This window comes from Felis catus, chromosome D4 (genome assembly GCF_018350175.1).
Source record: "Felis catus isolate Fca126 chromosome D4, F.catus_Fca126_mat1.0, whole genome shotgun sequence".
NCBI classification, from domain to species: Eukaryota; Metazoa; Chordata; class Mammalia; order Carnivora; family Felidae; genus Felis; species Felis catus.
Window position 1 is genome coordinate 60,555,075 of NC_058380.1, and position 27,439 is coordinate 60,582,513.

At 51.2% G+C, this 27,439-nt stretch overlaps 2 protein-coding genes across 4 annotated transcripts in view; both read right to left on the reverse strand.

The window, feature by feature from the left end:
• The window catches only part of CORO2A (coronin 2A), a 53,946-nt gene extending 45,708 nt beyond the window's left edge, over window positions 1-8,238 (reverse strand). The window contains exon 1 of the mRNA XM_003995689.4: window positions 8,127-8,238. The gene's annotated coding sequence lies outside the window, so the exon portion shown is untranslated. The remainder of the gene's footprint in view (window positions 1-8,126) is intronic.
• A 5,193-nt stretch (window positions 8,239-13,431) lies between these two features.
• The window catches only part of TBC1D2 (TBC1 domain family member 2), a 56,792-nt gene continuing 42,784 nt past the window's right edge, over window positions 13,432-27,439 (reverse strand). For 2 of the 3 annotated variants that reach the window (XM_006939308.4, XM_006939310.3), the window contains 6 exons: window positions 22,792-22,979; window positions 21,187-21,663; window positions 17,196-17,316; window positions 15,564-15,749; window positions 14,688-14,809; window positions 13,432-13,990 (listed from right to left, as the gene is read on the reverse strand). In XM_006939308.4, coding sequence (XP_006939370.2) covers window positions 13,783-13,990; window positions 14,688-14,809; window positions 15,564-15,749; window positions 17,196-17,316; window positions 21,187-21,663; window positions 22,792-22,979 — 1,302 coding nt within the window. In that variant the 3' untranslated portion in view covers window positions 13,432-13,782. The remainder of the gene's footprint in view (window positions 13,991-14,687; window positions 14,810-15,563; window positions 15,750-17,195; window positions 17,317-21,186; window positions 21,664-22,791; window positions 22,980-27,439) is intronic. The other variant, XM_045042932.1, reaches the window with a different exon arrangement.

A 27,439-nucleotide genomic window follows, 5' to 3' on the forward strand; every position in this document is an offset into this window, starting at 1 on the left:
TCTCATTTAAAAAAGTTAATTGAAAAATAACTTTGTAGGAAATGAACGAATGGACCTTTCTGGGTAGAAAGAGACTCTAGGATAATCTGTGTGGGGCAGGTCTCTGTGGTCTTTCTCCAGGCGCGTGGGCCATAGGTCAACCTACTCCTCCTGGTAATGGTTGTAACAAGGAGGAGGCTAATGAGCCAGCCAAAAAGCTCTCAAAGCTCTTTCCTGTCCATTATCTCCCGAGTTCCCCTCTAGGACTCCCCCATCACTCATAGCCCTGGGCGTTAATGACCAGTCCACTGGGGCATTTCTGAACTGGAATATGTTTACTCTGCAGTGTGAACACTTTCTTTTCTCAAGGGCCAGGACTCAGGAGCCTTTTCTTTGTGGGGTGGGATGAGGAAAAGGTGATGGAGTCTAGTTAGAGCAGGGTTCAGATCCCAGTGGCTGTGTGACCTTGCAAAAGTCACTTAACCTCTCTGGGACCCCTGTCTTCTTATCTGTAAAAAGAGGACAAAACTATCTAGCCAGGAGGTTGATACAGGATTAAATGGATATATGCACATTAAGAGCCTAGTTTGGGGCCTCCTGCATGTCATATCTAATTGATTCTAAGACACACAGTTTTTTAACTCGTAACATCTCTGAAACTGGGATGCAATTTATAGTTTAACTGTCTGCTGTTTTTCTTTCTTAATGGATTTTAAAATAATGGTATATCTCATAACAGAAGGTACTCTGCATTTAACAAAACATGACAATAGCTTAGTTTCTTTATTTCCTTTGCAAAGAGACGGGAAGGTGTGTGAGCGCCCCATGGACCAAAGACCAAGAAAGTGCATCATTGAGGGAAAAGGGTCTGCTGGGGTTTGGCATACTGAGGCGGGGCCCTGAAGCATCACAAACTCTGAAGATAGGCCCTTCCCTAGCCAGCTGGCCCTCCGGATCTGTCCCTGCTGTCCCGGTCCCACTCAGGGGGTGGCCCAAACTCCAGTAGAATCCTAACCTTTCTGGATCTGACCCTGTGCTCCTGCTGATGTAGCCTGCGGTCCCTGGCTTGTGCAGTCTGGTCACAGTCCTAACAGTGCTTACGGCTGCCTAAAACCCCCAGTCTTTGTCCCAAAGAATCCTGGAACCTACCCCAGAGACTTCTTCTTCTGTGACTCCTTCATCAAGCCATCCCTGGACTCTGCTCTCAACTGTCCTAGAAGGCCAGCAGGGGGGTGTGATTCAGGCCTCATCCAAGTCCTTGGGTGCCTCGGTAAACCCTCCAGCCTGGTGAGGTCAGACTGTTACACTATCTACATTATATTGTAACATATATTACATACAGACAAATTGCTCTAGAAATGAATGTCAAATAGCACATAAAAATTTCCAATGTAGAAAAGACAAAAGTGAGAGTGATAATCAACCAGCTTGATGTGTGTCCATCTGTATTCGTAGTCAGGGTGCACAGATATATTCTTCTCCCACAATCAAACCCTAACAGGCTCAGTCCCCACACACAGTTCTCTTCCTTGCTTTTCCAGTTAATGTGACCTTGCAGACCACCCTCCACATGGACAGGTTTCTTCTCAGTGATCTCACGGCACTCCCCTGTCCTCCATCCCTTCCCTTGGCAGGTGCCTTAGTCCACCTCAGCCAGGTCCCCGAGGCCCGGCCCGTGCTCATGGCCTCATGGCTTTCTGCAGATACTTGTCCCCCTTCGATGGGAAAGGGCTGTGATTGGGTCACGGCTGCCCTCAGGCCTCCTGGAAGCAAAGCCACACCCCAGTACAGAAATACTCTTGAGCTCTTAAATCAAGGGGTGCGAGGTAAACGGAAGCTGTCTGTCCCTGTTGGACTTCGACTGGAGGCCTGTTAAAACAGACCAGATGTCCTCTGAGACCCCGAAGGATGCTGGCCCTGTACTTCCTAACCCCAGCGGGCTCCAGACATCACAATAAAGAACAAAGAACAGGTGCTTGGGGCATTTTATAGTTCAAAAGCACTTCCATGCTCTTTATCCAATTTTGAGACTCACAACCACCCTAAAAATTAGGCAAAGCAGGTTGACATTTGAGCCATTTTACAGATGAAGAGACTGAGGCTCAGAGAGGTGGGCCATTTACCCAATGACCTTCTTTGCTTTCCTCCCCTCCAGAGTCTGGCTGACTCTAATCCCACTAACAACCCAGCTCAGACATCACCTCTTCCAGGAGCCTTCCCCACCTCTAGCCTCACCCCAGGCTAGGTCAGATGCCCCTTTGAGGGCCCACAGCTCCTGGGTTTCCAGGGTGGGGGGGTGTGAAATACTTTCCTCACTTTATGCGTGAGAACAAGGGGCATAAAGAAGGGTCAGGACTTGCCTACAGAGCACGTTACTGGCCAGGTCAGGTCTCCCTCCTCAGAGGTATGGCTTCTTTCGTTCCACTGCGTCTTTTGTTGTCTGCAATCTTGGACTCCAAGCCACTGCCCGAGGTTCATTTCCGTCTCCTCGTGGGCTGGCTGGGCCTTACCTGGTTCAGCCAGGTGTGAAGGGGAGTGTCGTGTAGGGGGATCTGGTTGGGGCAGGCTCAATTCCCCAGCCTGAGCCAACACCCTGGGGTAGCCTTAGAAATAGCAACAGCGGTTGGCCATCTACTGAGCACCTCCGTGTGCCCGCACTTTCCATCTACACCTCAATTCATCCTGCAGCTGGCACCATTATGATGCTGTTTTGCAGGTGGGACGGGGTGGGCAAGCCCCTGGCCCAAGGCTCACCTGGTAGCTGTGCTGGGACTGGATGCCAGGACTGCATCCCTAGCAGCAGGCGGCCCCAGGAGTTTGCTGGCACCAGAGCCAGAAATAAATGCACAGTCAGAGTACAAGAGACAACTCCCAGGGGGCCTGCAGGCCTGGCACAGCCCCAGCCTCTCCCTCCCCATCCCCTGGCCACCTCCCATCCAGGGCCGGCTGGAGGGATGAGACTCTTGAGCTCAGGCAACACAGGCCTGCCCTGGCAGTCCTCGGCACTCCCTCTGGGCAGGGTCACGCCACTTGCCAGCCCCCTGCAAGCTCTGGGCTCAAGGCCAGGCTGAAGGCAGCTGTCACATCAACCCTGCACAAGTTCTCAGCATCCAATTTCTTATTCGAATGGGACCTCACATATCTGCTCCCAACTGGGTGAGAGATGCTGAGCAAGGCCCTGCCTTTCACTGGGCCTCACTTTCCCCATCTGTGAAATATGCTGGGGTGGGGTGAGTGCGGGGGGGTGTGTGTCTCAGTAGAACCCCCCAACTGACATTCCAGGTAGCACAGCACGGTGATTAAGACCCTGGACACTGTAGTCCGATGACACGGGTTCAAATGTCGTACTCTGTGCAAACTGCCCAGCCTCTCTGGGCCCCAGTGTCCTCATCTGTAAAATGGGGACAGTGGTAGAAAAAAGACAAAGTAAATACACCAAAATATTTATATTGATTACCTGAGATGAAAAGAGAAGGTATGAGTAATTTATTTTCTGTTTTCCTTTTTTTCTAAATTCTCCATCACCATCAAGAATTTATGATAGAAAAAAACAAATATACTTTCTTTGTAAATTAACTTTATTGACAATATAATATGCCCATTTTAAAAAGTAGTAATAATAATGAGACTATCTACCCTCCAAGATGCTTTGAGGATTGAATGAGTTAATGTATGTCAAATTTTAGATGGTGCCTAGAGCATAAGAAGTGCTATTACATGTTTATTACATAAATAAGCCTAGGACCAGCCTGGCTTCCTCCTCCTCCTCCTGCTCACCTGGGCTGGACCCCCCTTCTCACTCCCAGCACTGAGCTCGCGGATCCTCTGCCCCTACATTCACTGGTTCACTGCCGGGGCCCAACTCATCACCCTGGGTCTGGATTATTTCCACAGCCTTCTCTCTGTACCCCAGAGGAATCGCTCTGACACTCAAATTTGGCCATGCTCTTGCCTTGGCCTCCCATGGCTCCTCAATGCCCTCTACTAAAAGATCTAGCTCCTTTGTGAGACATTGTCTTAGCAAGCTACTTAATGTCTCTGTATCTGTGTATTCTAAACTGAAAAAAGGAGTAAAAGAGTACCCCCCTTGGGGCACCTGGCTGGCTCAGTCGGGAGAGCATGTGACTCTTGATCTCAGGGTCGTGAGTTTGAGCCCCACTTGTTAAACCCCTACGGTTTACTTAGGCCTATTTATTTAACAACACCCACCCCCCGCCCCCTCACAAACTTAGAGGATTCCTTGATGTACAGGGCGGGGTCCACAACCTGACCATCAGTGGTGCCTCTTACCAGTCTCCTCTGTCTTCTCTGTCACTCTGTTCTAGTCTGCTCTTCCATGAACATACCAGGCATGGTCCTACCTCAGGGCTTTTGCACTGGCTGTTCCCTCCACCTGGATGGCTCCTCCTCCAGAAATCAGCCCAGCTCACTTTCTCACCTCCTTCCAGACTTTGCCCAAAAGTTACCTTCTCAATGATCCCCCCAGCCACCCTCCTTAAAATCGCAACCCCCTCCTTCCATTCCCTGTCACACACTCGAAACATACTCCTGTGTTTTACTTGTCCTGTCCCACTTATCACCTGCTGCTTTACTTTTTGCTCATTGTGCCTTTTTTCTGTATTAGATTTTAGGTTTCTTTAGGACAGATTTTTTGGTCTATTTTATTCACGATCAAGACTCCTGCTCCCACCCCAGAGAATACCTAGCACAATGTAGATGCTTAATAAAAGAACAGTTGAATAACTAAATGAATGAGTATAAACCACTTAGGAGAGAATCAGGCCAGTGGTAAGTACTCAATAAATACTAGCTGTTATTACTCTTATTGATTCTTCAAGGCGAGGTTCCCATGCCCTTCCTCCTGGACATCTCCAAGCTCAAAATCATACTTTCCTAGTCTCCACGGTATCCTGCCAATCTCTCAATTATGGCAGGGAGCACAGTGCTCTTCAATGATCTCTTTTTCCATTTAGGCTGAAGTGAATGAAATTGCCATTTCTTGTAAGTCAAAAGCAGGCAGATATTGGCCATTTCACATAGTTCAACCTAATATATTTCTCATGGCAGCCTGCAGGACTCTGGGGGGCACCTCAAGACCTAGTACTCAGTAGGTACCCCATAAATGTTTGTCCAAAAAGTGAAGTCACCTATTCCTGGCCCTTCATACTAGGTGGGACTGCAAACACCTCCAATCCAGTCTGAAGGAGAGCAGGCACAGCCTATAGACTTAAAGTAGCCAACAGAGGATCTTGCTGCAATATCTCCTGGTCCTCCGGAAAAATCTCTGTCCCCTGATATCTGGCAAAGAAAATAAAAACAAAGCCATGCTATATTCTAAAACAATCCAGGTTCTGGCCATTCAGAACTAATAAAAGTCTAAGGTTGGATTAAGCCCTGTCCCGAGTGGAAAAGGCTAGCTGCTCACCTCTAAGGGGACTCATTTAATGATGGGGGAGGAAGGCTAGAACATTCTTTGGTTATCACCACGTTCACTGTTCCAATACAGGATTCAGTTACAGAGGTCTGTTAGGTCCAGAAGGCAGGTTGTCAGAGCTGAAAGAAATTCAGCAATCCCTCAACCTACCCCATCTCACAGATGGGGAGAGTGAGGTCCAGAAAGGGAAAGGGACTGACTCAAGGTCACACAGTGGGGTACATGAAGAGTTCATCCTGGTATCTATGCCTGCTGACGTTAGTCTTGTGGTCTCTCCTCTGGACCACACTGCTTTTACGTTGGCCAGACGCCGGCAATGTAAGCTTTAGTGTTACTATTTTTTAAGCTGTACTTTTCAAATGAAATGTTTATTAAACCTCAGATAAAACACCAAGAGCTCCACTATAAGAAAACTGTTATAAATATCAGCACTACATTTATCATTCTACATAGTTACTTCCTTGGGGTAAAGTCCTCAAAGTAGAAGTCTAGGGGCAAAGGGCAGTTAGGATCATTTTCACAGACTTTTGTAACAGGCTGCCAGATTGCCCTGCAAAATTAAATGCTGCTGGAGAATCCCCACAAAGAGGTTTAGCCTTTTGCATTTAGTTTTGCTAATTCTATAGGAATAAATACAGGCTGCTTTCACTTACCATATACATGGTATGCGTTTCCTAACAAATAAACAAATACTCTGGGCTTAAAATCAGGATCCCTGGGCTTGGCTACTAGTTTGCTGTGTGAACTTTGACAAGTCACATCCCCTCTGGGGCTAGGGGATGCCTATCTAGACAAAGAGGGGTTTGGAGAGATGATCTCTTAAGATCCCTTTCCGCTTGGATATTCCACAATTCCACAGTACATTTTCAGTTATTAGCATAGGATGACTTTTTAATAGCCAGAATTTGCCATGCCCCTAAATCAGGCCAAAATGGGTGCCTCTTTGCACTAGCTGAGCAGGAAAACAGAGCCCAGATCATACAGACCTAGAGATGAGAGGAGACTTAGGTAGCACTTAAGTGTGTGCATTGGAGCTACGTTCGAGTGACAGCACATATACTTAGTCTGTTTTTACAAGGGGGTAATAATACTCATTTGTGGTCTAGCTCCAGGTTCTGTGAGGCTCCACCATGACCAGAAGGCACAGTCACGGTCACTCTCAGTTGGCCTGAGAATCCCAGACTTGCAGTCAAAGGTAGCTCAACTCCAGCAAGTGCTCATCCAGTCTCTGCTCACATACCTCTGATGACACAGAGCTCACCACCTGCCCAGGCAGCCTCTCCCTACTTTTGGCAGTAAGAAAGCTCTTGGGCGGGGGGCAGGTCACGAAGTGGACAAGAGAGACCAGACGTGGTTCTCAGAAACTACTCCTTCAGTCAGGGCAGGCAACAGGAGAAGATGGGGAAGAGGCACTGGAGGCAGGGAGGCCTGGAGAGGGGCTTCTCTGGCCCTTCCTCTCACTTCAGACCTCTAAGGCAGCTGCTAACCCAAAGGTGCTCTAGAAGTTCAGGGAATGCAGGGGACACATTCCAGTCCTGATGCAGGTGGGTTCTGAACAAGCCCCAGGCTGACCACTACTTGCTCTGGGGCAGACACCTCAGCTCCTGCCTCTTGCCTTTGCACGCTTTGGCTCTGGCAACAGAAAGAGTGCTGGGCCTGGGGCTGGTCAGCCTGGAAGTGAGCAGATTTAAGCCAAATGATACGCCCAGGGTGGAGGAAGAGGAGTAAGATGTGATCTGTAAGCCCAGAGCAGGACGAGAAGCTTCCTGCTGTTTACAGCTAGTAAGATCCCCATCATAAGAGGTGTGCAATGGGGAAGCAAGACCTTCCAGAGGGGATCTTACCGAGCCACTGAGCCAGAGGCCAGAGATCTTTTTCACCCGGAGAGCCTAGAGCCACAGTCCTTCATACACATATTCTGTCCCAGACCCAACCCCACCCAGACACAGCTCTCTCGGCACTGTCACACCTCTGAGGTTCCCCCCCCCCCCCAACACACCAACGTGATCCAGCCCTAGCATACCTGGTGGGGCAATGGAAGGGGAAGAGGACGTGCCACTCCATTCTCTAAATCCAGGTTGGTTCATGGGTCTAGCCCAGGCAAGTCTGCAGCTGATGGTCCCATCGCCCCCCAGTGAGGCCTCCCCCCAGCAAGGCCGACTTGGCGGGCCGACACTGACCGCCCCACCCTGCACGCCCAGGCGGGCTCCATAGGTATCTCGGGCGGTCGCCCCCTCCTGTTTCCCGTATGGGGAAGCTGAAGCCCTGCAGGTCACCTAGTCAGGAGGGGGAGAGTCCAGACAGGGTTCCGGAGGGGCACCCAAGCCACAAGGGAGGCCTGTTGGGACCGGCTCGCCACACCCAGGGTGAGCGGCCCTCACAGCGGGCGGGAGGGGTGGGCGGGGGCAAACGGTGCAGATCCCGGCCCCTCAGCCGTCGGGAGCTTGGACCTCAAGGCGGCCTCTCCCAACGGCGCGGCGCGGAAGGAGCCACCATTGCGCCCGCTATCCCAGTGGGGAAACTGAGGCCTGGAGAGGGCTGGTGCTTTGTAACCTCACGCGGAGGTGCTGGAAGTCTCGTCCCCCGCGCCCCGCCGGGTCCCCCGCGGCTCGCCCAGCCCAGCATCCCTCCCAGGGCGCTGCAGCCGGGAGGCGCAGCGCGCACACATCGCGTACCGCGGGAAGGCACGGCTGGCAGCGCGGGGCCGCCCTACCTTGATGACGGCAGCGCAGGTGGCGGTGGCGGCGGCGGCGTCCGGCTCCGGCTCCGCGCTCCTCACCGCCCGCCGAGTCCCCACGCGCAGCTCCGCCGCCTCTTTCCCCCCGGCAGCCAGGAGGGCGGGGCCGATGGGCGGGGCCGGGGCCCGGCACTAGCCCCGCCCGTGCGCCCCGGGTCCGGGCGCACCCCTCCTTCCCCACCCTCCGGACCGCGCTCCTGGCCCGCGGGGCTGGTCTTGGGGCGCGCGCACGCGCACAGAACAGGCGCGCACACGCCGCAGAGATTGGGGCGGGCTGCCCGGCGACCAGGCGGAGGCTGGGGACCGGCGGACCCACTGCTCCCTCGCTTCACGGCACGGGGCAGGGGACTCGACCTCCCGAGCCTCCGTTTCCCCCTAGGTGAAATGGAAACAGTAACTGTTCCTGCCTTCGAGTGCTGTTTGAGAATTAGATGAGACGACTTAATTTACCGGCCGGCAAAGTGAGCGCACAGAGCCCCCGCCCCGCCCCCCACGGGGGTGGCGTTTGGTAGACCCCGGCTGGTAGAGAAATTCTTGAGGCTTCCCTTTCGGCGGGGACGCAAAGAGCAAGCAGGGAGGGAGGTTCTGTAACGGGAGGACTCCGTTCTCTCGGCAGCCAGGAGGGGGCGCTGCCGCCCAGGCCCGCTGGCTCTCGGGTTCTGAGCACACTACGCAATGGGAGACGGTGAGGCCCCTCCTTTTAATAATACTACCACCTAACACTTACTGAGACAGGCACTGTGCTAGGCACCGTAAATGAATTACCTCACCTCACCGTCATACAAGCCTATGAGGTTACACTATTACCAATTTTACAAATAAGAAAGTTGAGGCACAGATTAAGCACCTCGCGTAAGATCACGCAGCTATTAATTCGGCCCCAGGCAGCACGGCTCCCAAGTGCAAGCTCATAGCCACTTCACCACAGCAGCCCTCTTGAGAAGAGCTCTTTGTTTTGTTCGGTCGTGTAACCCGGAGCACCTAGAACAGTACCCTGCTCAATTTTTGAGTGAACGACAGAGCATACTGTGTACTTTACATACATTATTTCACTTAATCCTAATAACCCTTTTAGTTAGCCGCTATTATTACCCCCATTTTACACGTAAGAAGATTGAGACTTAGAGTGGCTAAGTAAGTCGGGGCTCGGGGATATATCCTTGGCAAGAATAGCCAGGGCCAAAGCCTGCAACTTATTCAGTTCACTGGGCCACTCTCCCATCCCGAGTCCCCTCCCCACTCCCTCCCTCCCCCCCACCTCCCCGCAGTGTGGCCTTCAAAGCCAACCCCCCTGTGGCCCTGACCCAGGCTTCTCAGAGCTGGCCTATTGGGAATGCGTGCTTCAGGTATCAGCAAGAGAGTCAGATATTTGATGTTTCAGAAAAGCATATGGAGAAACCAGAATGTTGTAGGAGTTCCTTATGGCTCAATACTGCCTTTATCTTTAATTACTCCTGGTTGTGGGCACCACAGCCTCTCCAAGGCTAAGGCATCTGAATGTCCTAATTCATCTCACCTGCATTCCCCTCCCCTCCCCCCCCACACATACGTCTGTGTCTTTGCTCACATGGTCCCCTCTGCTAGGAATTCTCCTCCTGCATCATCTCCCCCTGTCTAAACCGACACATCCTTCCTTCCACGTTCATCACCGACACACCTCCCCAGATGCCCTGTGGATGTGCCCTCCCAGCCTTGTGCCTGCATCTCTCCATCCTGTGCCATGATGATGGGTGGCTGGGACTGTTTGGGAAAGGCTGGTTTGACAGCGACCCCTGGGGGCCATGGGCATATGGACTGATAGGAAGTCACTGGAAGCCTCTGCAACAGACACAACCTGGGATCCTTTCTGGGGATGCTGCATGTGTGTGCACCTGTGTGTGTGGGGGGGGGGGGGCAGGGGGAGGGGGGGGGTGGGGGTGTCCTCATTCTCCTGCTCCTTCCCTCCCCCAGCACTGGTCCATTTGAGGAAGGCTAACCCTTGATCATCTTCTGAATTGCACACATGGGGAAACTGAGGCCAGAGCAAGGGTAGCCTGCCCAGGGGCCCCTAGTTAGAAAACCACACAGTAGGTTTGGCTTCAAAGTTGGGCCCATCTGCCAGCACCTTACATTGGGCCTTACTGTTGATTGGGATAGCCAGGAGTCCAATGCCCCCTTCCTTCCCTATATGTCAGCATGGCCAGCTTTGTTTAATCTACTGTGTTGGGTAAATGCCTTGTGCAGGACCAGACTATTTGTGAGGAAGGATGGCAAATTCTTCATCTACCTGCCCTGCCTGGAGCTTTCTGGGCAATATGGCTCGTGCCCTGGGAGATTGAACTAGGAATGAGGGAACAGGGGCACCTGGGTGATTCAGTTGGTTAAGTGTCTGACTCTTGATTTCTGCTTGGGTCATGATCTCACCGTTTGTGAGTTCAAGCCCTGCGTCGGGGTTCTGCGATGGCAGCATGGAGGGAAAAACTGCTTGGGATTCTTTCCCTACCCCCCCTCTCTCTGTCCCTCCCTTGCTTGTGCCGGCACTCACTCTCTCTCTAAACAAAACAAAACCAAACAAACAAACCTTTTTCTTTAAAAAAAAAAAAAAGAATGAAGGAACGAACAGCAGTGCCTGAGAGGTGAGGTTCCAAGTGTGGGGGATAGTAGCCCCGAGTGCAGGTGTTCTGCAGAAGTCAGTGCACATCTCCCACTTTGGGGTGGAGGTAGGGGGAGTCTTCCAAACAGCCCTCCAGGCCCTTCCTTCTTCTTTGAGGAGACCCTTTATTCTTGGCGATATTGCTCCAGGGAGGTTCCCTGAGTAACTCCTGTCCCCTCCTCTACACAATGCTTGGGGCCTAGTGTCTGCTTTGAGTGGAGAGGTCCCATCCCCTGGGGTAGGAAGGTGGGGCTGTGAGGGATCAGATCCTCCAGCCCTAGAAGGCAGCAGCCCCTGGGGATGGGGGGGCGACAGCTGTGGTGCGAGGCCAGGAATCTGACACCAGGGGTGGGCCCCAAACGCTCTTTAGGAAGAAGGGGGAGGGAGGGAAGACAGCAGCAGCAGCCACAGCCCTTCTCGAGGTGTTACCCCCCCCCCCCCCCACACCCATCTCCACCAGTCCCTGTTAGAGCCTCCCTGTCAGGTGGAAGTTTCTTCCTTCCATCTTCCTTTGCCTGGAGCTATCCCACAAGGCCCTACATCACTCAGGGAGCTATAGGCCAGGCCCCCTCTTTCCATTGAATCCTTCTGTGTTCTAGGCTCCAGGACATTGAGGTGAGCTGGAACTAACCCTCCCTAGTCTTACAGTTAGCACCTCTAAGGCTTGAGCATGCCTTAACACTCAGCAGCTGTGTGACTTTGGGCAAGTTAGTTAACTCCTCTGAGGCTTCATCTCCTCATTCCTAAACCGAGTTTGGCCTGGGGTGAGCAATGCTCCAGGACAGGCAGTTCTCATTCCTGGCTCCAGCATCTCATTTTAGGGCTGGAGGAGGCCGGACCAGAGTCGGTCCTGTGATCTCCAACCCTCCCGGTGTATCAGAACGCCCAGGCCCCACAAAAGGCTCTGTGTCGGCCTGGCACCAATATTCTTTAAAAGCTGCTTAGGTGATTCTGTGGTGTAAACCAGAGGTTACAGTGCTGGGTCAATGGCAAAGCACCTGCCTTCCCCCAGCCCAGGAGGGGCAAGGTGTGGGGCCCAGCTCTGAGCAGAGCTTCTCTGCCTGGGGGTGGGGAGGGGAGAGGAGGAAGGGAGAAGAGGGGACACAGGAAGAAGGGTGAGAACAGGCAGAAGGAGGAGGGGAAAGAGGAGGGAGGAGGGAGGAGAGGGGAGGGAGAGCAAAGAGGCAGAGGAAGCAGGGGAGAGATAGGAAGGGAAGAAGGGAGAGGGGTGTGCCATTTATCAGACAGCCCCTGTCTGATCAGGGATTGTTCCCCACCCACCCCCCACTCCCCCCCTCCCCGGCTGGGGAGGGAATTTGAATTTCAGGGCTGGAGCTGAAGGACCAGCTGGGCCTTTCCTGGAGCCTTGAGCCTTTTTGAAGCCCTCTGGGTAGTTTTTCTATAAAAAGGCAACTCCCTGCTGCTGGTGGTGCTTTACTCTTGCCAGGCACCAGCTCATCTCCTGGGAGCTCTGAGAGGCTAGACCCCTTGTCTCCCCAGTGATAGCCCTTAAAGGGTAGAGCACCCAGCCTGTTGGGGGTGCAGCTAGGACCCCCACCGGCCACCATCACGCCTCACAGATGCCCTTTGGTGGTGAAAGGATCTCAGCAGAGGTAAAAGTTCAGCAAAAATGAGGAAGGTTATCAAGACACTATGTGGAGTGTTAATGGGAAACCCAGGGCCCTGGGGTCTGCTAGTAGCCCATGTCATGTGGGAGGAAAGAACTCCGAGTGTCTCTTCCCCAGAGCTGTGTACACAGTGTGGGTGAACTGGGTGCCTGGTGCACCAGTCCCTCTAAGTTCACACTTGTGGGTGAGCAGGCCGGTTCCTGGTCCCCAGTGACAGGAACCTCTGATCAGAGCTGGAAGTTTCCTGCTGGAGAACCACACACCCGCCCCCCCACCCCCACTCCTTCCTGCCGGAGACTGCCCAGCTTGAGCCTGTACTGACACAGTGAAGGGTTTGTTGAGAAATGAGCTACCCAAATCACTTATACAGCCTTGACTCCCTGCCTAGAGGGGAATGGGGGAGGTGGCGGACTGCCGAGGAAGGGCCCGGAAGAACCCAGAAGAACTGAAACTGAGTTCCTGCATGCAGTGGGTGCCAGAAGAGACAGCCCTGACTTGGTGACAGGCTATAGCGATGTCCCTCTCAACACCTCTTCCTCACCCTCCAGCCACCCATTTTTCAGAGAAGAGGTGACTCTTCTTGCCTGGGCCTGTGAAGTTGGTAGAGGGAAGCCAGCCGTTGGGTGCCTGACCCAGGGTTCTCTGCCCAACACCCACACCAAGTTCCTTTTGGTACAGGCAGGGGTTTTCCCTGGGAACCTCTTCCCTCAAAACGGGCTGTGAATGGAGAGGAGACCACAGGTGCAGGGCTCAGGAAAAAGGCCTTGGTAGATGGGAGCTGGGCCTGGGACAGACGCCTAACCAACACTGGGGAGGCACTGTCACCCAGGAAGACGCACCCTGCATGCATAGGACTCTAGCTCCTCAGGGACCCAGGAGGGGGGCTGGCCCTGCAGAGACATCCAAGGAAACAGAATCCACGGATGTCCCACGCCGGGTAGGCCCTAGTGATGGGACACCCTGGAGACCTGGGCCCAGCCAGGAAGTCGGTTACTGGGAATCATTAAGCTTCCAAAGCTTGTCAATTAATTCTAATGTTTATATTGTTTTATATAGATAAACTTTAAGGAATGTTCAAGGTTACCCTAGAAGACAGCATTCTTGCTCGTCTATGTGCTAAAGTGCTCTGTGGAAGAAGTGAGAAAGGGCTGGCATCCTTGGGTATGTGCTCATGAGGGGATGACCCAACCAAAGGCTTCCCAGCAGACAATGTTCTGTTGGGGAGACCGAGGCCCAGAGAGGGGAAGGGACTTGCCCAGCACGACGCGGTGATGGGGCTCACGGGCTGGACCACCACTCCATGGCCATCCATCCTCCTGGGCGCCTGCCAGCCAAGAGGGAAAAAGGGCTTTGGGGAGGGCAGGTGGCCGAGTCAGGCCTCGCCCTCCACCTCGTCCTCACTGGCGCAGTCCTCCGGCACCGCTGGGGCTTGTGAGTTCCGAGTCTCCAGGTACTCGGCCTTCAGCCGCTCCAGCTCACGCAGCTCAGGCTCCAGCCGCTCCCGGTGGGCCATCCGCAGCTGCCGCAGCTGTTTCATAGGAAAAGGGTTCATGTCGTTGAAGGCGATGTTCATCAGCTTCCTGCGGGGGAGAGCGCAGTCAGCCCAGAGCCCAGCGCCCCACTGGGCCTACATTCACCCGGCCTTCCCAGGCACCCTGGCATTCATTCTGTCCACGTGGCTGAGGCCCTGGCCCCCGCCTGCAGGGAGCTCACCTTCCAGGAAGGAAATAGTGAATAAGAAGCCAACTTCCACCCAGAGTGATGTGTACTGAGGCAGGAAAAAGCTTAGGACTATGGGAGCTCTAACCCAGTAAGGAAAGGTTGGTCAAGGAAGGCTTCTTGGAAGAGGTGACATGTGAGCTGAGTTTTGAAAAATGAGTAGAAGTTGGCCAGGCAAATGTGGTGGTGGTGCAGGTGGCAGGAAGGCATTCTAAGCAGAAGAAACTGCAAGACCAAAAAGCCCAGAGGTGGCTGTTGTCCTAGGAACTCAAATAATTCTGTTTGGCAGGATTGTAGGGCATGGCAAGTATTAGGGGCAGGAAAAGGTGGGAAGGAAATGAAATTGCATGGAGGCGTTGAATGCCATGTTAAGGGGCAGACAGACCACTGAGGCAGTGGAACGTCCCTAAAGATTTCTAAGCCGTAACGGAGCATCAGCAGCCCTAACGAATCGGCACTCAGCAAACACGAGCATACCCTCTGCTACGTGTCCTGGGGGCATGTGAGGGTGGGAGGACTGCTGGACCGGCAGGGGTGGGGGCAGAAAAGGGTTCTCACTGGCTGTTGCAAATGGTCTTGGTGAAGAAGCGCAGGTACTGGTAGATCTCTAGGCCATCATGCAGCCTCAGGATCTCCTCCTCGTTGTACTTGAAAATGGCCAAGGCATAGCGGAATACCACCTGGGGGCAAAGCGGGGGGCTCAGGTGGGGCACGGGGGGCCAGGCAGGTAATCCCCAGGGGGAGGAGAACCCACACACCCAGACAGTGTGGGGCTCCCAGGACAGGCTTCAGAGTTGAAAGCCTGGAGGCAACATGTGTGCAGGGAGGCCAAAGGGGGTGGGCAGACTGGAGACCCCAAGGGGAGAGAGAGCACAGCTTGGAATCCGGAGATGGGGACGGAGTTCTGTCTCTGTCCTGACTTGTCCTAGGGCCCTGGGTGAGCTGCTACCCTGTTGGACCTGAGGAGGGTGATACTGTCTCTACATGGGGCATCAGCAGGAATTGACTGGACTAACAGATCCAAAGGTGCTCTGTAATCTGTGGTGTGGTATGTCATCAACCACCATGGGGACACTGGGGTGGGGCGTGGGGAGGGCCTGCCTAGGGTCTCCTAGAAAGGTGAGGGGCAAAGCTGGGACCACACCCAAATATAAGGGGGAGAGAAGGGGGGACCCACATGACTGGATGGGCAGTGGATGGAATAGGGATGGGCCTCCCGGATCATGGTCGTGCTTCCTCCCTAGGGAAAGGAAATCCCCCCAACTTCTCTTCTCCTCACGTGTGCAAAACACTTTAGTTTACAAAGCCATGCTCCCACGAGGGGTCTTCAACAGCCCTGACAGGGGAGCACCGTCTTCCCATTCTCTAGGGACGGAACTGAGCCCAAGAGGGCCTTGCTCGGGACTGTCCTGCTCACCCCTGGCAGTGCCCCACCTTGATGCCCTCATACAGGAAGGCGTCCCAGACCCGGAGAAGGATGTTGCTGATGAGACTGTCTGCAAAGACCACGAGGAACCAGTTGAAGGTGATGAAGGAGAGATCCACGCGGTGCTGCGCCAGGTGAGCCATCAGCCTGGGCAGCTTCTCTGAAAGTAGGTCCTGGAGCACCCGCTGGTCCACCTGGGAGCCGGGAGACAGGGCTCGTTGGCTGCCACCCTAGGGAAGGGGCCGCCGCCCTCCCTAGAGAGCCAGTCCACACACAGTCGTGGAGTCACCCCCCACCGGCCCGGAGGCGCGAGTGCCTGGACGGGCCGGAGCCCTCCGTGGCCAGGAGACGGGCACGCAGCACACCGCTCTGCTGCTCCCAGCACAGGCAGGCAGTCTTCCGAGCTGGAGCGCTGGGCTTTGACGCGGAGGTCTCTGTGGGCTACGTTCTTGGCCAGTGAACCTGAAGCCCTCCTGAACCTGAGACCAAGCAGTTCAGGCTTGTATTGGCCTCAACGCTACATCCATTTGGGGTCTGACACGCAAGGTGCTCGGTGCGTCCAGCTCCAGACCTCAGGTAACTCACTGAGCCTAAGGAGCCACTGAACCTGAAGGACTCCTAGATCAACGGATGTGACGTCTGGGATTTGTCTCACCGGGGATGGGTGGGAGTAGAGACGGAACAGCACGTGGGTGCCTGTGTTGATAATTATTCAAACTAGGTCATAGATACATGGAGGTTCATATACTATTTTCTCTATTTTTTATACATTTGAAATTTTCTTTTTTTTTTTTTAACTTTTACATTTCATGAGACAGTGGAGCAAAGTGAGGTTTTTGCATTTGAAATTTTCTATACAGAGAGAGAGAGAGAGAGAGAGAGAGAGAGAGAGAGAGAAACCCTCCAACAACCCCACCACAGCACACTGGTTACACAACACACCTTGATTTCGGAGGTGTTAAAACATGAAAATAAAATATGGAACATTTCCCAGCCTGCCTTGCGGCAAGTGGTGCCTTGTGATAGAGTTCTGACCAATAAGGTATAACCAGCAACTGCTGGGCAGGAGCTGTTTGTAGGGGAGACAGCCCTTGCCTTCCACCCTCTGCTTCTTCCAGAGCTGGACCATGGCTTCAGTGCCAGAGGTGGTGTGGCTGTCTTGTGACCACGAGGGTACAGCCATCTTGTGACCATGAGCAGGGGGCTGAGAGCAATATGCCAGGGATGGCAAAGCAGAGAGCTTGAAGGGGACTTCAAGAAAGGAGGAAGGAAGGAAGGAAGGAAGGAAGGAAGGGAGGGAGGGAGGGAGGGAGGGAGGGAGGAAGAAAGAAAGAAAGAAAGAAAGAAAGAAAGAAAGAAAGAAAGAAAGAAAAAGAAAGACAGACTAACCATTCCTAGTGACATCGTGTCACCACTGGAATAACAAGTCTGTCCCATGGGCAGGGCCCCAACAACTCTAAAGGCCATCACCTCACTAGAGCCTCCCAGGAGTCCCAGGGAAGGCTTACTGGCCACTGTACAGAGGGAGAAATGGAGGCCTGAGAGGTTCCTGATTTTTCTGATTCACTGGCTTGAAGGAACCACTCAAGGAGCACCAACTTGTGTGGCCTCCAAGTCCCGTCTGCCCCTGCTCTGCTCACCTGGGATGATGTGAGTGTCTTGCTGTAGTAGTCAGCTGGCATGATGGTCTCCACAATGGCCACCAGGCACCAGAAGGCACACTCCTCTTCCTCCAGGACCAGCAGAGCAATGGCCGCTAGCCTGGAAGGGGAAGAAAGGAGGCCTAGGGTGATATGCAGAAGTCACAGCCAGGCAGAGGGTGGCAGAGGTCGCTTCCCGGATCCCAGGGGGTTGTCGTGTCTAACCCTAACCAGTCTAGTGTTCTGGCACCTGGGGTGAGAGGAACTTGCTTTTGGGGACTACACAGGGATTTCCAGAGCAATGGGGAGATCTGAGTCTCTAGGGAGGGGCTCTGGAGTCCTGTTGCCTAGGTGTGATTCTGCACCTGCTGCTTCCTTGCTGGAAGCAAGTTCCTAAACCTCTTTGAGCCTCAACCTCTTCATAATAATCACAGGACTATTACGAGGGTGAATGATGTTAACAAGAGATGAATGCCCAGCATAGCACCTGACATGTAGTGGAGCACTTTATGAATGTTAGTTATCCTTATCTTAATATCCACAGGCTTTGAGACCTTGGCAAGTGTGCTAACTAACCTCTCTGAGCCTTACTTTGATCATCTGTAAAGTGGGATTAACAAACTCTACCTCCTAGGGCTGTGAGGCATTTTGAGCAAGAAGACAGAATTACAGTGTCTTGCTAACCGTCTGGCATATAGCAGGTGCTCATTACACAAAATTCTTTCTCTCATTTGCTTCCCCTCCCCCTAAAGTTACCATGAAGCTCTAATGAGATCATGGGAAGAAAGGAAAAAGTCCACAGTGCTGAGCAGGGATGTCAGCCTGGAAGAAGTATTGTTTCCTCTACCTCTCCCATCCTTCCTGGCAGGTCTCACCCAGGGCCAATCCAGGAATACATTTTCCAAGATGCAATGGTCTCTCAAGATGCTAGGTGAACACAAGGTCCCAAATTCAAAGATGTTTGGGAAATGCTGCACACTCTAGCCCCTTTTTAGAGGCCAATGATATACAACATCTTAGTAAAAGCCTCTTAGAAATTCTGCAGTGACAAAACCCCATGTGACCCTAGCCCAGGACTGTCCACTGGGGCTGTGGAGCCCCTTTTGTACAGTGCACCCACTGAACACCCTTAGGGAGATGCCACCTTACAGCATCATGAAGCCTCACACACTTGATGGGCTTAAAAAACACATTTCATTGTCTAGCTATTTATCCTTCTCTGAGCTCTTACAAGATTGGATTCATGACCTCCAACCTCTTCTGAGGTTCATATTGTTTAGAGAAATAAGGTCAATTCTCAAAAGAAAAAAGAAACCCCTTTTCTCTCCCCAATAGATTGGGAAGGAATTTCTTTTCACTCTGGCTAAACCATCTGTACAAATCCTCCTGAGTCTAAGCTGAGTGGATGAAGAGAAGAGTCAAAGGTCTTTTTGGAAATAGGAAGCTCTGCCCTCTCAGAGCTGGGGAAAGGGTGCCTTCTGAGGTCATTTAGTTCAGGGATAGCAAACGTGTGAAACACTGGCCACCACTCTTTAGTCTATGCCCAGAGCAGACATAACTAATCAATCATGACAACATTCCCTTTGTCTATGCCCAGGGCAGACATAACTAATTCATCATTGTTCTCTTTCCCACTGACTCTGGAGGCTGCCTCAGAAACTCTCACCAGAGAAGGCTCTAGACAGATGCTTCCTACTGGTCATCCTGGGTCTAGATAAACTTATTGTAGAGATGGGAAGACCCGAGTCCTGGAAAGGAGAAATGACTTGCTCAGGGTCACACAGTCAGCTGGTGGTAGAGCGGCTCCCAAAGTCCCAGCCTGGTGTTCTCTCCACCCTACCCCATTCCACTGGAGCCTCAGGACGCGCTCAGTCCAGGAGCTGGCTGCTGGCACCAGCTTAGATCTCTCTACACATTAAAAGGTCAGTAATGAGAGGCTGTTGGTGCCAATTAGGGCCCACCAAGTGCTCAGGGCTACAACCAGACTCCGACTTAAGGCCTTCAGGCTCAAGTGGGTCTGCAAAGGAAGTAGCATGGTGATGTGGGAAACAGCTACTTTTAAAGCACTCCATTTATGTCCTAAAGGGAAATAGCTTTAACGTTTTTGCCCTAAATCTGCAGTGTATTATTACCATGATACCTGTCACCCTCTAAACAGGTTGATTTGTTGCATAGAAGCAGGGTGTGTCCTCTTTTGACACCATGCATGCAGTTCTATCAGTTGCCACTAGATGGTGGCAGTCAGACAAGTGAAAGGGGCCTGCAAGGTGGGGTTTAAGGGCCGCACTCTCCACGTATGAAAGGGGCTCTTCCCATTACAAATAACTTTCGATTTTAAGCAATAATATGGATGTGTGCCTAAACACTAACTATCAGTAAGAAAAAAAGGTATTCAGAGAAAGAATTAAAGAAATATTCTTGGGTGTCACCTCCTTCTCCATCTGTTATTCCTACATACCCCTCCACAGCCTTTGTGCTGCCTCTATCCACACAGGGAACAGTTTCTTTCCTTCTAGGTTTATCTCAAGATCCTTCCCACTATAGGATTTCCCCCGCCCCTTCAGCGCAGATTAGCTGTGCTGTGGTTTAACTCTGAATTCCCAGTAACTGAACATGTATATATGCTCAATTTCACCCAATTTAGGCTGGAAATCAAGTATCAAAAATATCTACCCTTAGGAACCATTCAAATTTGAGTAGGGACGCTGTGACTGTTTATTCTGTGTTAAAGAAATGTCACACACCACCTCTTTTGAAAAAAACACCAGAAGGTCTTATGTAAATTTTGCTCCAGTGTATGCGTGTTTAAATTAAATTGAGTCAAAGGGGTGCCTGTGTGGCTCCGTCCATTGAGTTTTTGACTTTGGCTCAGGTCGTGATCTCACAGTTCGTGAGTGCCAGCCCCACATTGGACTCTCTGCTGTCAGTGCAGAGCCCGCTTCGAATCCTCTGTCCCCCTCTCTGTGTCCCTCCCCCACTCACACTGTCTCTCTCTCTCTCTCAAAAATAAACCTTAAAAAAAAACTTTAAAAATAAATAGAGTCAAAACTTGCTTTGGGAAATATCTGAGATTACGTAACTTCTATCGGGATAGCTAAGGGCATCCATGAGAGTCCTCCACAGTCCTGAAGGGGGCAGCCCTACCAGTCAGCACCCCCCCCTCCACCCCCAATCCCTTATCTCCTGCTATTGCACCAGAAGCAGAACCGACTCCAGGCTGGCCCGGCTGCATTCTTTCCTTTGGGAATTTAGGCCTGCGGCAAGAGGGTATCGCAAGAGGGTATCGCCAAGTGGGATGACTTGCTGACAAAGCTCCAGACTCAGGGACTGAGTTCTCCGTTCTGAATGGGCCTTAAATGTCCAAAGAATGATGGACCGAGGCTGGTCTGCTGAAAGCAAGAGAGTCCAGAGACTGTGAGGCCCCGTAAAGGCTGCAGAAGAGTAGGGTGTGGTGCTGCACAGTGTCGGGACCTGGCCCCATGGACTACGGCGCGATTGGCACCCCTGGGGTTGTGTGGTGCTGTGGCCCTGCTAGAGACAGGAGATGCCGCGGTTTCTAATGACCATGGGGTCTCGTCCTCTCTTTTCTTTTCCTGGTTGTTAGGAGTTTCCCTGTAACATTTACAAATTCTCTTTCTCTTGGGTTCCTCTGAATGGATTTTGTCTGAAGCAAATGAGCCTTGACCCACAGTTCTGCAATGTGTGAGCTGAGCTGTGCACACTACAAAATCCCAGGAGACCATTCGCGATGCTTTCTACATGGGTGGCCCCACTCTGAGCACGGATCAAAGCAGAAAGCACGGCATGAGGAGCTACCGTGGTCTTGAACCTGTCCTTGTCCCCATCTTGAACATGTCCATATTGTCCTCATCTGTACAGTGGGAATCAAGCCTCCTGGGCTCCCCTCTCCATGTTCCTGGGAGACTCCAAAGAGACAGAGAGGTGCTCTAGAGAACAAGGGCTGTGCCCTCACTAGAGCCATGATGCTCACCTGTTGAGGCCCTGGCAGTAGCCGATTGTGGGGTTTTGCCAGGAGAAGGCCAGCAGCACCCGGCGTAGCTTGTCGGGGTAGCTGGAGGCGGGGCAGGTAAAGTGCTTGTTGTTGGGGAAGGTGCGGTTCAGGTCCAGCTCAATTTGGCGGGCTGCAGGGTGTTCGTGAACCTGACCCCGGCTCAGCAGCTCCTGGTAGCGGCTGGGGCTCCACAGGTGCTGGACGCGGAGGTGGACCAGCCACCTCCAGACACGCGGCCGGTGCTCTCGGGGCACACCTGCCCGCAGCAGCTGCTTGAGCTCGACCGAGGGCGTGAGATCACCAAGGGCAGCCCAACGCTCCCGTAGCGGCCGCTCCACAGCCTCATGGGCCAGCAGGTGGTGGGAGTGCACCTCTAGTGCCTGGATCTTGGCCAGCAGCTTCAGGTCTTCCATCTCGTAGTTGGGCACCGTCAGGAAGCCATACTCATCATACTCGCTGCCAGGAAAAATGCACGTTAGCAACACCTCGCAGAGTCCTTCCCCGGAGAAGGGGCAGTGGGCAGGGGCTGGACCCCAGGCAAGGTTCTTGCCGGGGCTTCACTGCGGGTTAGCCATGCAGCTTTGGGCAGGTGACTTCAGTTCTCCGAACTTCAGTTTGCTCATCTGTACAAGGGGTATAATTCCTGCTCTGCCCCATGGAGACCCATTGACATTGACATCCCCTGTTGTAAAATGCTGGGGGCCTAGACAGTGTCTGGGACATAGTAAGTGCATAGTAAGTGGATTCTGTGCAGATATAAAGAACCCTCTTCTTACCCCATGAGGCCTTAGGCTCAAGGAGTCCTGCACTGCTGATATAGAATCCCACTCCCACAAGACAGTAAGCCCAAGGATGGATGGGGAACAGACAGCATCACTGACAAGCAAGATGGGTGAGCTGGGGATCCATTCCACATAGCTTTTCATTGATCTAACATTTATTTGCCCTGTGTGCTCTGCATGTGCGGTCTCATTTGGTCCTACTGATCCTGCAAAGCAGCAATCTTAGCCCACATCTGATGGAGGCTGTATATGTGGCCCAGAAAGGTAAAGTGACTTGTCCAAGGTCACATGGTGACACGGCCAGGGGTGGCTCCAAAGCCTGGGCTCCTTCCACCGAGCCTCCCAGCCTCGGGGGTCTTTGGACCCCAGCCACAGCCCCTTTTGTTATATTTAACTGCCCATGTCCACTGGGCTCAGCAAGGGCTTTGTTTGGGGAAGGCAGCTGGCTTGTCTCTCCTCCTCCCCTCTCTGACAAGTATCTCTGGGAGCCTGGAGAAGTGGAGAAAACAGAGCTTCAGAGGCAGACCCAGGTCAGCTGCACTAGTATGCTGCATGGCCTTGGGGAAGGGGCTGCCTCCTCTGAGCCTACGCCACCTCGTCTTACAGCTGAGGTGTAAGTGTAAGTGAAACCACCTTAGCCGTAAGAGGGGGCTCATCGCAACCACATGCTCAATACCTGAAGATACGAGAAAGTAAGGGATGCACAGTGCTCGTACACGGTCAGCAGGAACCAGCAGCAGAGCAGCTGGGTCTCCCCAGGTCAGGCAGACCAAGACCTGCCCTTGCTGCCTGCGGGGCTCACCTGATAGGGCTCAGCTCCACGCCTTCTGCCGAGGCCTCCCTGGCCTCCCACTGCAGTGCCTCCTGGATGAGCTGCCTCAGCAGCTCTGAGCAGTCATTGGCCTCGCTCCCCATGGTCTCCTGCAGCCTCCGCAGCCCCGCCAGGTACTTGCTCTCTACCTGGCAGTTCTTGGCTTGGAGGTAGGCACACTGTGGAGGGAGGGGTGGGGCTGTCAGGCCACCTGGTTGGGCTTGGGCCACCCTAGAGGCCTGAGCAGCTACAGGCAGCAAAGCTCTTCTCCCATCTCATCTTGCATCCCCTCCCCACCCCCCAGCCCATCGTATAAGGGAAAGGAGACGGGCCCCAAACCCAAGGGTTTATAGCAAGGCAGTGAAGGCTTCAGGCAAGAGAGCCAGGCCCAGGGCTGGGCTGGATTCAGAGGAAAGAGAGGAAAGGTGGGGAGGGGCAGTGCAGGTTCTTGCATAGCCTGAAGTCCCATCCTGGTTCGGCCACTGCTGGCTGGGTGAGCTATGGCAAGTTACTTAACCGCTCTGTGCCCTAGCTTGTTCATTTAACCAATGGAAATCATATGGATTCTGGTGAGGATTACATGAGCTGATGTGTGTAAAGTCCCTCTCAGGGCACCTAGCCTAGAGCAGTTCTCTGCAGGTGGTATTACTGAGCAGCACCCAGGAGATGGCTATGAGGCTCCGGACACTGCCCTTGGGCCTCCTGCTGCCACAACACTGGCTCCTTCCATTCCTGCCACGCATCATTCTCTCCCATCAGTGGCCTTCCTGCACGCTCCCTGCCCCTCCCTGCCCGTCTTGAACTTTTGTATTTCTATTTACACAAACTGAGTGTTCTGAACAAGTCTCGTCACTTTCCTAGGCCCATTTTCCTTCTTTGTAAGCTGGACAGGAAAAATCGGCCTCATAGTATCGCTGTGACCTCTGGGCCAGCCTGGCTCCTGTTTCATCCTGGGGTGGCAGAGTGGGAGCTTCCTGGCCAAGGGTGCCCATCTGCTGCACCTTTGCCCAGATTACCGTCTCCAAACGTTGGCTAAGCACCAACTCCAGGCCATCGGGTGAGCCTGCCCTCCTCCCCAACCCAGGTGGCTCCCACTTCCATGTCCCTCTGCCTGCAAGACTGCTTCCCGAGTCCCCTCCCAGTAGTCTTCTCAGGCACTTCTGAGACCCCCGAATCTCCTGCTCTCCAGCCCACCTCTGTAAGCCCAATGAGCCCCTGGCTTTCTCAAAACATAAGTCTGATTGAGCACCACCATCTCCCCCACCCCCGATTGCCCCACTCAAAACCCTTCTACAACTGCCAGTTTCCTCAGAGAACGTCCCAACATTTCCCCCCTTCAGCCTCATGTCTCCTTTCTCACCTTTCCCCTTCCTCTCAATCCATAGGTCTTGACCATGCTGTCTCTTTTCTTGGAAGGCCTTTCTCCACTGTTTGCTTGGATAACACCAACTCACTTTTAGGACTCAGCTCAAGAAGGCACCTCCACCAGGAATTCCTCCCTGACTTTCTTTCCTCCTTTGGGCCCCAAAGAATCCTGTGTGCCCAACTGCATCTTGATTGTGTTTGATCCTCACTAGTCTGCACACACCCTCTTTGAAAAGTCTTAGAAGGCCTTTTGTTAGTTCTTCTTTAAATGTTCATTAGAATCCATCAGTAAAGCCATCAGGTCCAGGGCTTTTCTTTGTTGAGAGATTTCTGATTGCTAACTCAGTCTCCTTACTAGTTATACAGGCCATTCAGGTTTTCTATTTCTTCATGATTTAGTCTTGGTAGGCTTTATGTTTCCAGGGATTTGTCCATTTCATTCGGTGATTCAATTTGTTGGTATACAACTGTTCATAGTACTTTTTTAAAAATTTATTTTTATTTTTTTATTAAAAATGTTTTTAATATTTTTGAGAGAGAGAGAGAGAGCAAGCATGAGAGCATGAGTGGGGGAGGAGCTGAGAGGAAGACACAGAATCTGAAGCAGGCTCCAAGCTCTGAGCTGTCAGCACAGAGCCCAGCGCGGGGCTCAAACCCATGAGCTGTGAAATCATGACCTGAGCTGAAGTCACATGCTTAACCAACCGAGCCACCCAGGCGCCCCTGTTCATAGTACTCTTATAATCCTTTTTATTTCTGTAAAATCAGTAGTCATGTTCCCACTTCCATTTCTGATTTTGAATTTTCTTTTTTTCCTTAGTTCACTTAGCTCAAGGTTTGTCAATTTTGTTCATCTTTTCAAAAAAATCACTTTTGGTTTCATTGATTTTCTCTATTACTTTTCTGTTATCTATTTCATTTATTTCTGCTCTAATCTTTATTATTTTCTTCTATCAGCCAGCTTGGGTTTAGTTCTTCTAGTTCCTCAAGTTGTGAAGTTAGGCTGTTGATTTGAGACCTTTCTTGTTTTTTAAAGAAAGTGTTTATAGCTATAAATTCCCTCCTCAGCTCAGAGCCTGGAGTCTGCTTTGGATTCTGTCTCCCTCTCTCTCTGCCCCTCCCTGCTCATGCTCTGTCTCTCTTGCTTTCAAAAATAAACATAAAAAAAAATTTCTTCCTCAGCATGGCTTTTGCTGTGCCCCATAAGTTTTGACATGTCTTCTTTTTCATTTGCCTTTAAGTATTTTCGAATTTTCCTTGTAATTTCTTCTTTGATTCATTGTTTCAAAGTATGTTGCTTAATTTCTACAAGTTTGTGAATTTTCCAGTTTGACTTCGGTTTTTGGTTTCTAGCTTCATCCCATTCCAGTTGAAGAAGATACCTGTCTCTTTAAATCTACTGAGATATAATTTGTGGCCTAACATATGGTTTGTCCTGGAAAATGAGGAGAATGCGTGTGCTGTTGTCGCTGGGTAGAGTGTTCTGTGTTATACCTGTTAGATCTAGTTGGTGTATTGTGTTGTTCAAGGCCACTAGTTCCTTACTTATCATCTGTCTGGTTATTTTACCCATTACTGAGAGTGGGGTACTAAAGTTTACAACTATTATTGTAGAATTATCTATTTCTCCCTTCAGTTCTGTCATTTTTGGTTCCTATAGTTTGCTGGTCTGTTATCAGGTATATAAATGTTTATAATTGCTGTATCTTCTCACTGTCTTGAACCTTTTATTAACATATAATGTCTTTCTTGGTCTCTCGTAACTTTAAAAACTTTAAAGTCACTCCAGTCTGATATTAGCAAAGCCACCCTGCTCTCTGTTGGTTATTATTTCATGGAATATCTTTTTCCAACCTTTCATTTTCAATCTATTTGTGTCTCTGAATATAAAGCGAGTCTCCTGTACACAGTATATAGTTGGATCTTTTTTTTTTATCCATTTTGTCAAACTCTTTTAATTGGAGAGTTTAACCCATTTACATTTAAAGTAATTATTGATAAGGGATGTCTATCCTTTTGCTATTTATTTGCTGACTTATACCATTTTTGTCCCTTGTTTCCTGCATTACTGTGTTTTTTTGTGGTGAAATGTTTAAATTCCTGTTCTGTTTCCTTTTGTGTATATTCTATAGCTTCTTTCTTTGTGGTTACCATGGGGATTAATTTAAAATTCTAAAGTTATAACATTCTAATTTGAATTTATATCAGCTTAACTTCAATAACATGCAGAAACTCTGTTCCTTTATAGTTCCATCCCTACCCTTTTGGTTGTTGATGTCACAAAATTACATCTTTATACATCGTGAGCCCCAAAACATAACGTAATGATTCTTTTAAATGCAAAATTAGGTAGAAAACAAAATGTGGAGTTGTAAACCAAAGTTGTAATAATACTAGCTTTTAGATTAATCATTAAAAAAATGTATTAGTCTTTTAAATCATATAGGAAACAAAAGTGCGGGGCGCCTGGGTGGCGCAGTCGGTTAAGCGTCCGACTTCAGCCAGGTCACGATCTCGCGGTCTGTGAGTTCGAGCCCCGCGTCGGGCTCTGGGCTGATGGCTCAGAGCCTGGAGCCTGTTTCCTATTCTGTGTCTCCCTCTCTCTCTGCCCCTCGCCCATTCATGCTCTCTCTCTCTGTCCCAAAAACAAATAAACGTTGAAAAGAAAAATTAAAAAAAAAAAAAAGAAAACAAAAGTGGAATTATACACCATTTTTACCATAATACTAGGTTTTATAATTGCCCATGTATTTACCTCTACTGAGATTTGTATACCTTCAAACACCTCTGAGTTACTGCCTAGTGTACCTCCATTGCACCCCACAGGACTGTGCAAGCACTTCTTGTGGGCAGATCTAGTGGGAATGAAGTTTCTCAACTTTCGTTTCTCTGAATTTCTCTTAATTTCTCCCTCATTTTTGGAAGAAGGTTTTGCCAGATACAAATTCTTTTGCTTTGCTTTTTGTTTGTCTTTGTTTTTAGCATTTTGGCCTCCAAGGTTTCTGATGAGAAATCTGCTCATAATCTTCTTGAGGATTCCTTGTATGTGATGAGTTACTTCTCTTTCTGCTTGCAAGCAGTCGCTTTGTATTTGGCATTCAAAAGATTGATAGTGATGTGTCTCAGTGTAGATCTCTTTGAATTTATTTTACTTGATGTTTGTTGAGCTTCTTGGACATTTTTATTCATGTCTTTCATCAAATTTGGGAAATTTTCAGCCTTTATTCACATATTCTCTCTGCCCCTCTCTCTCTCTCTCTTCTCCTTCTGGGAC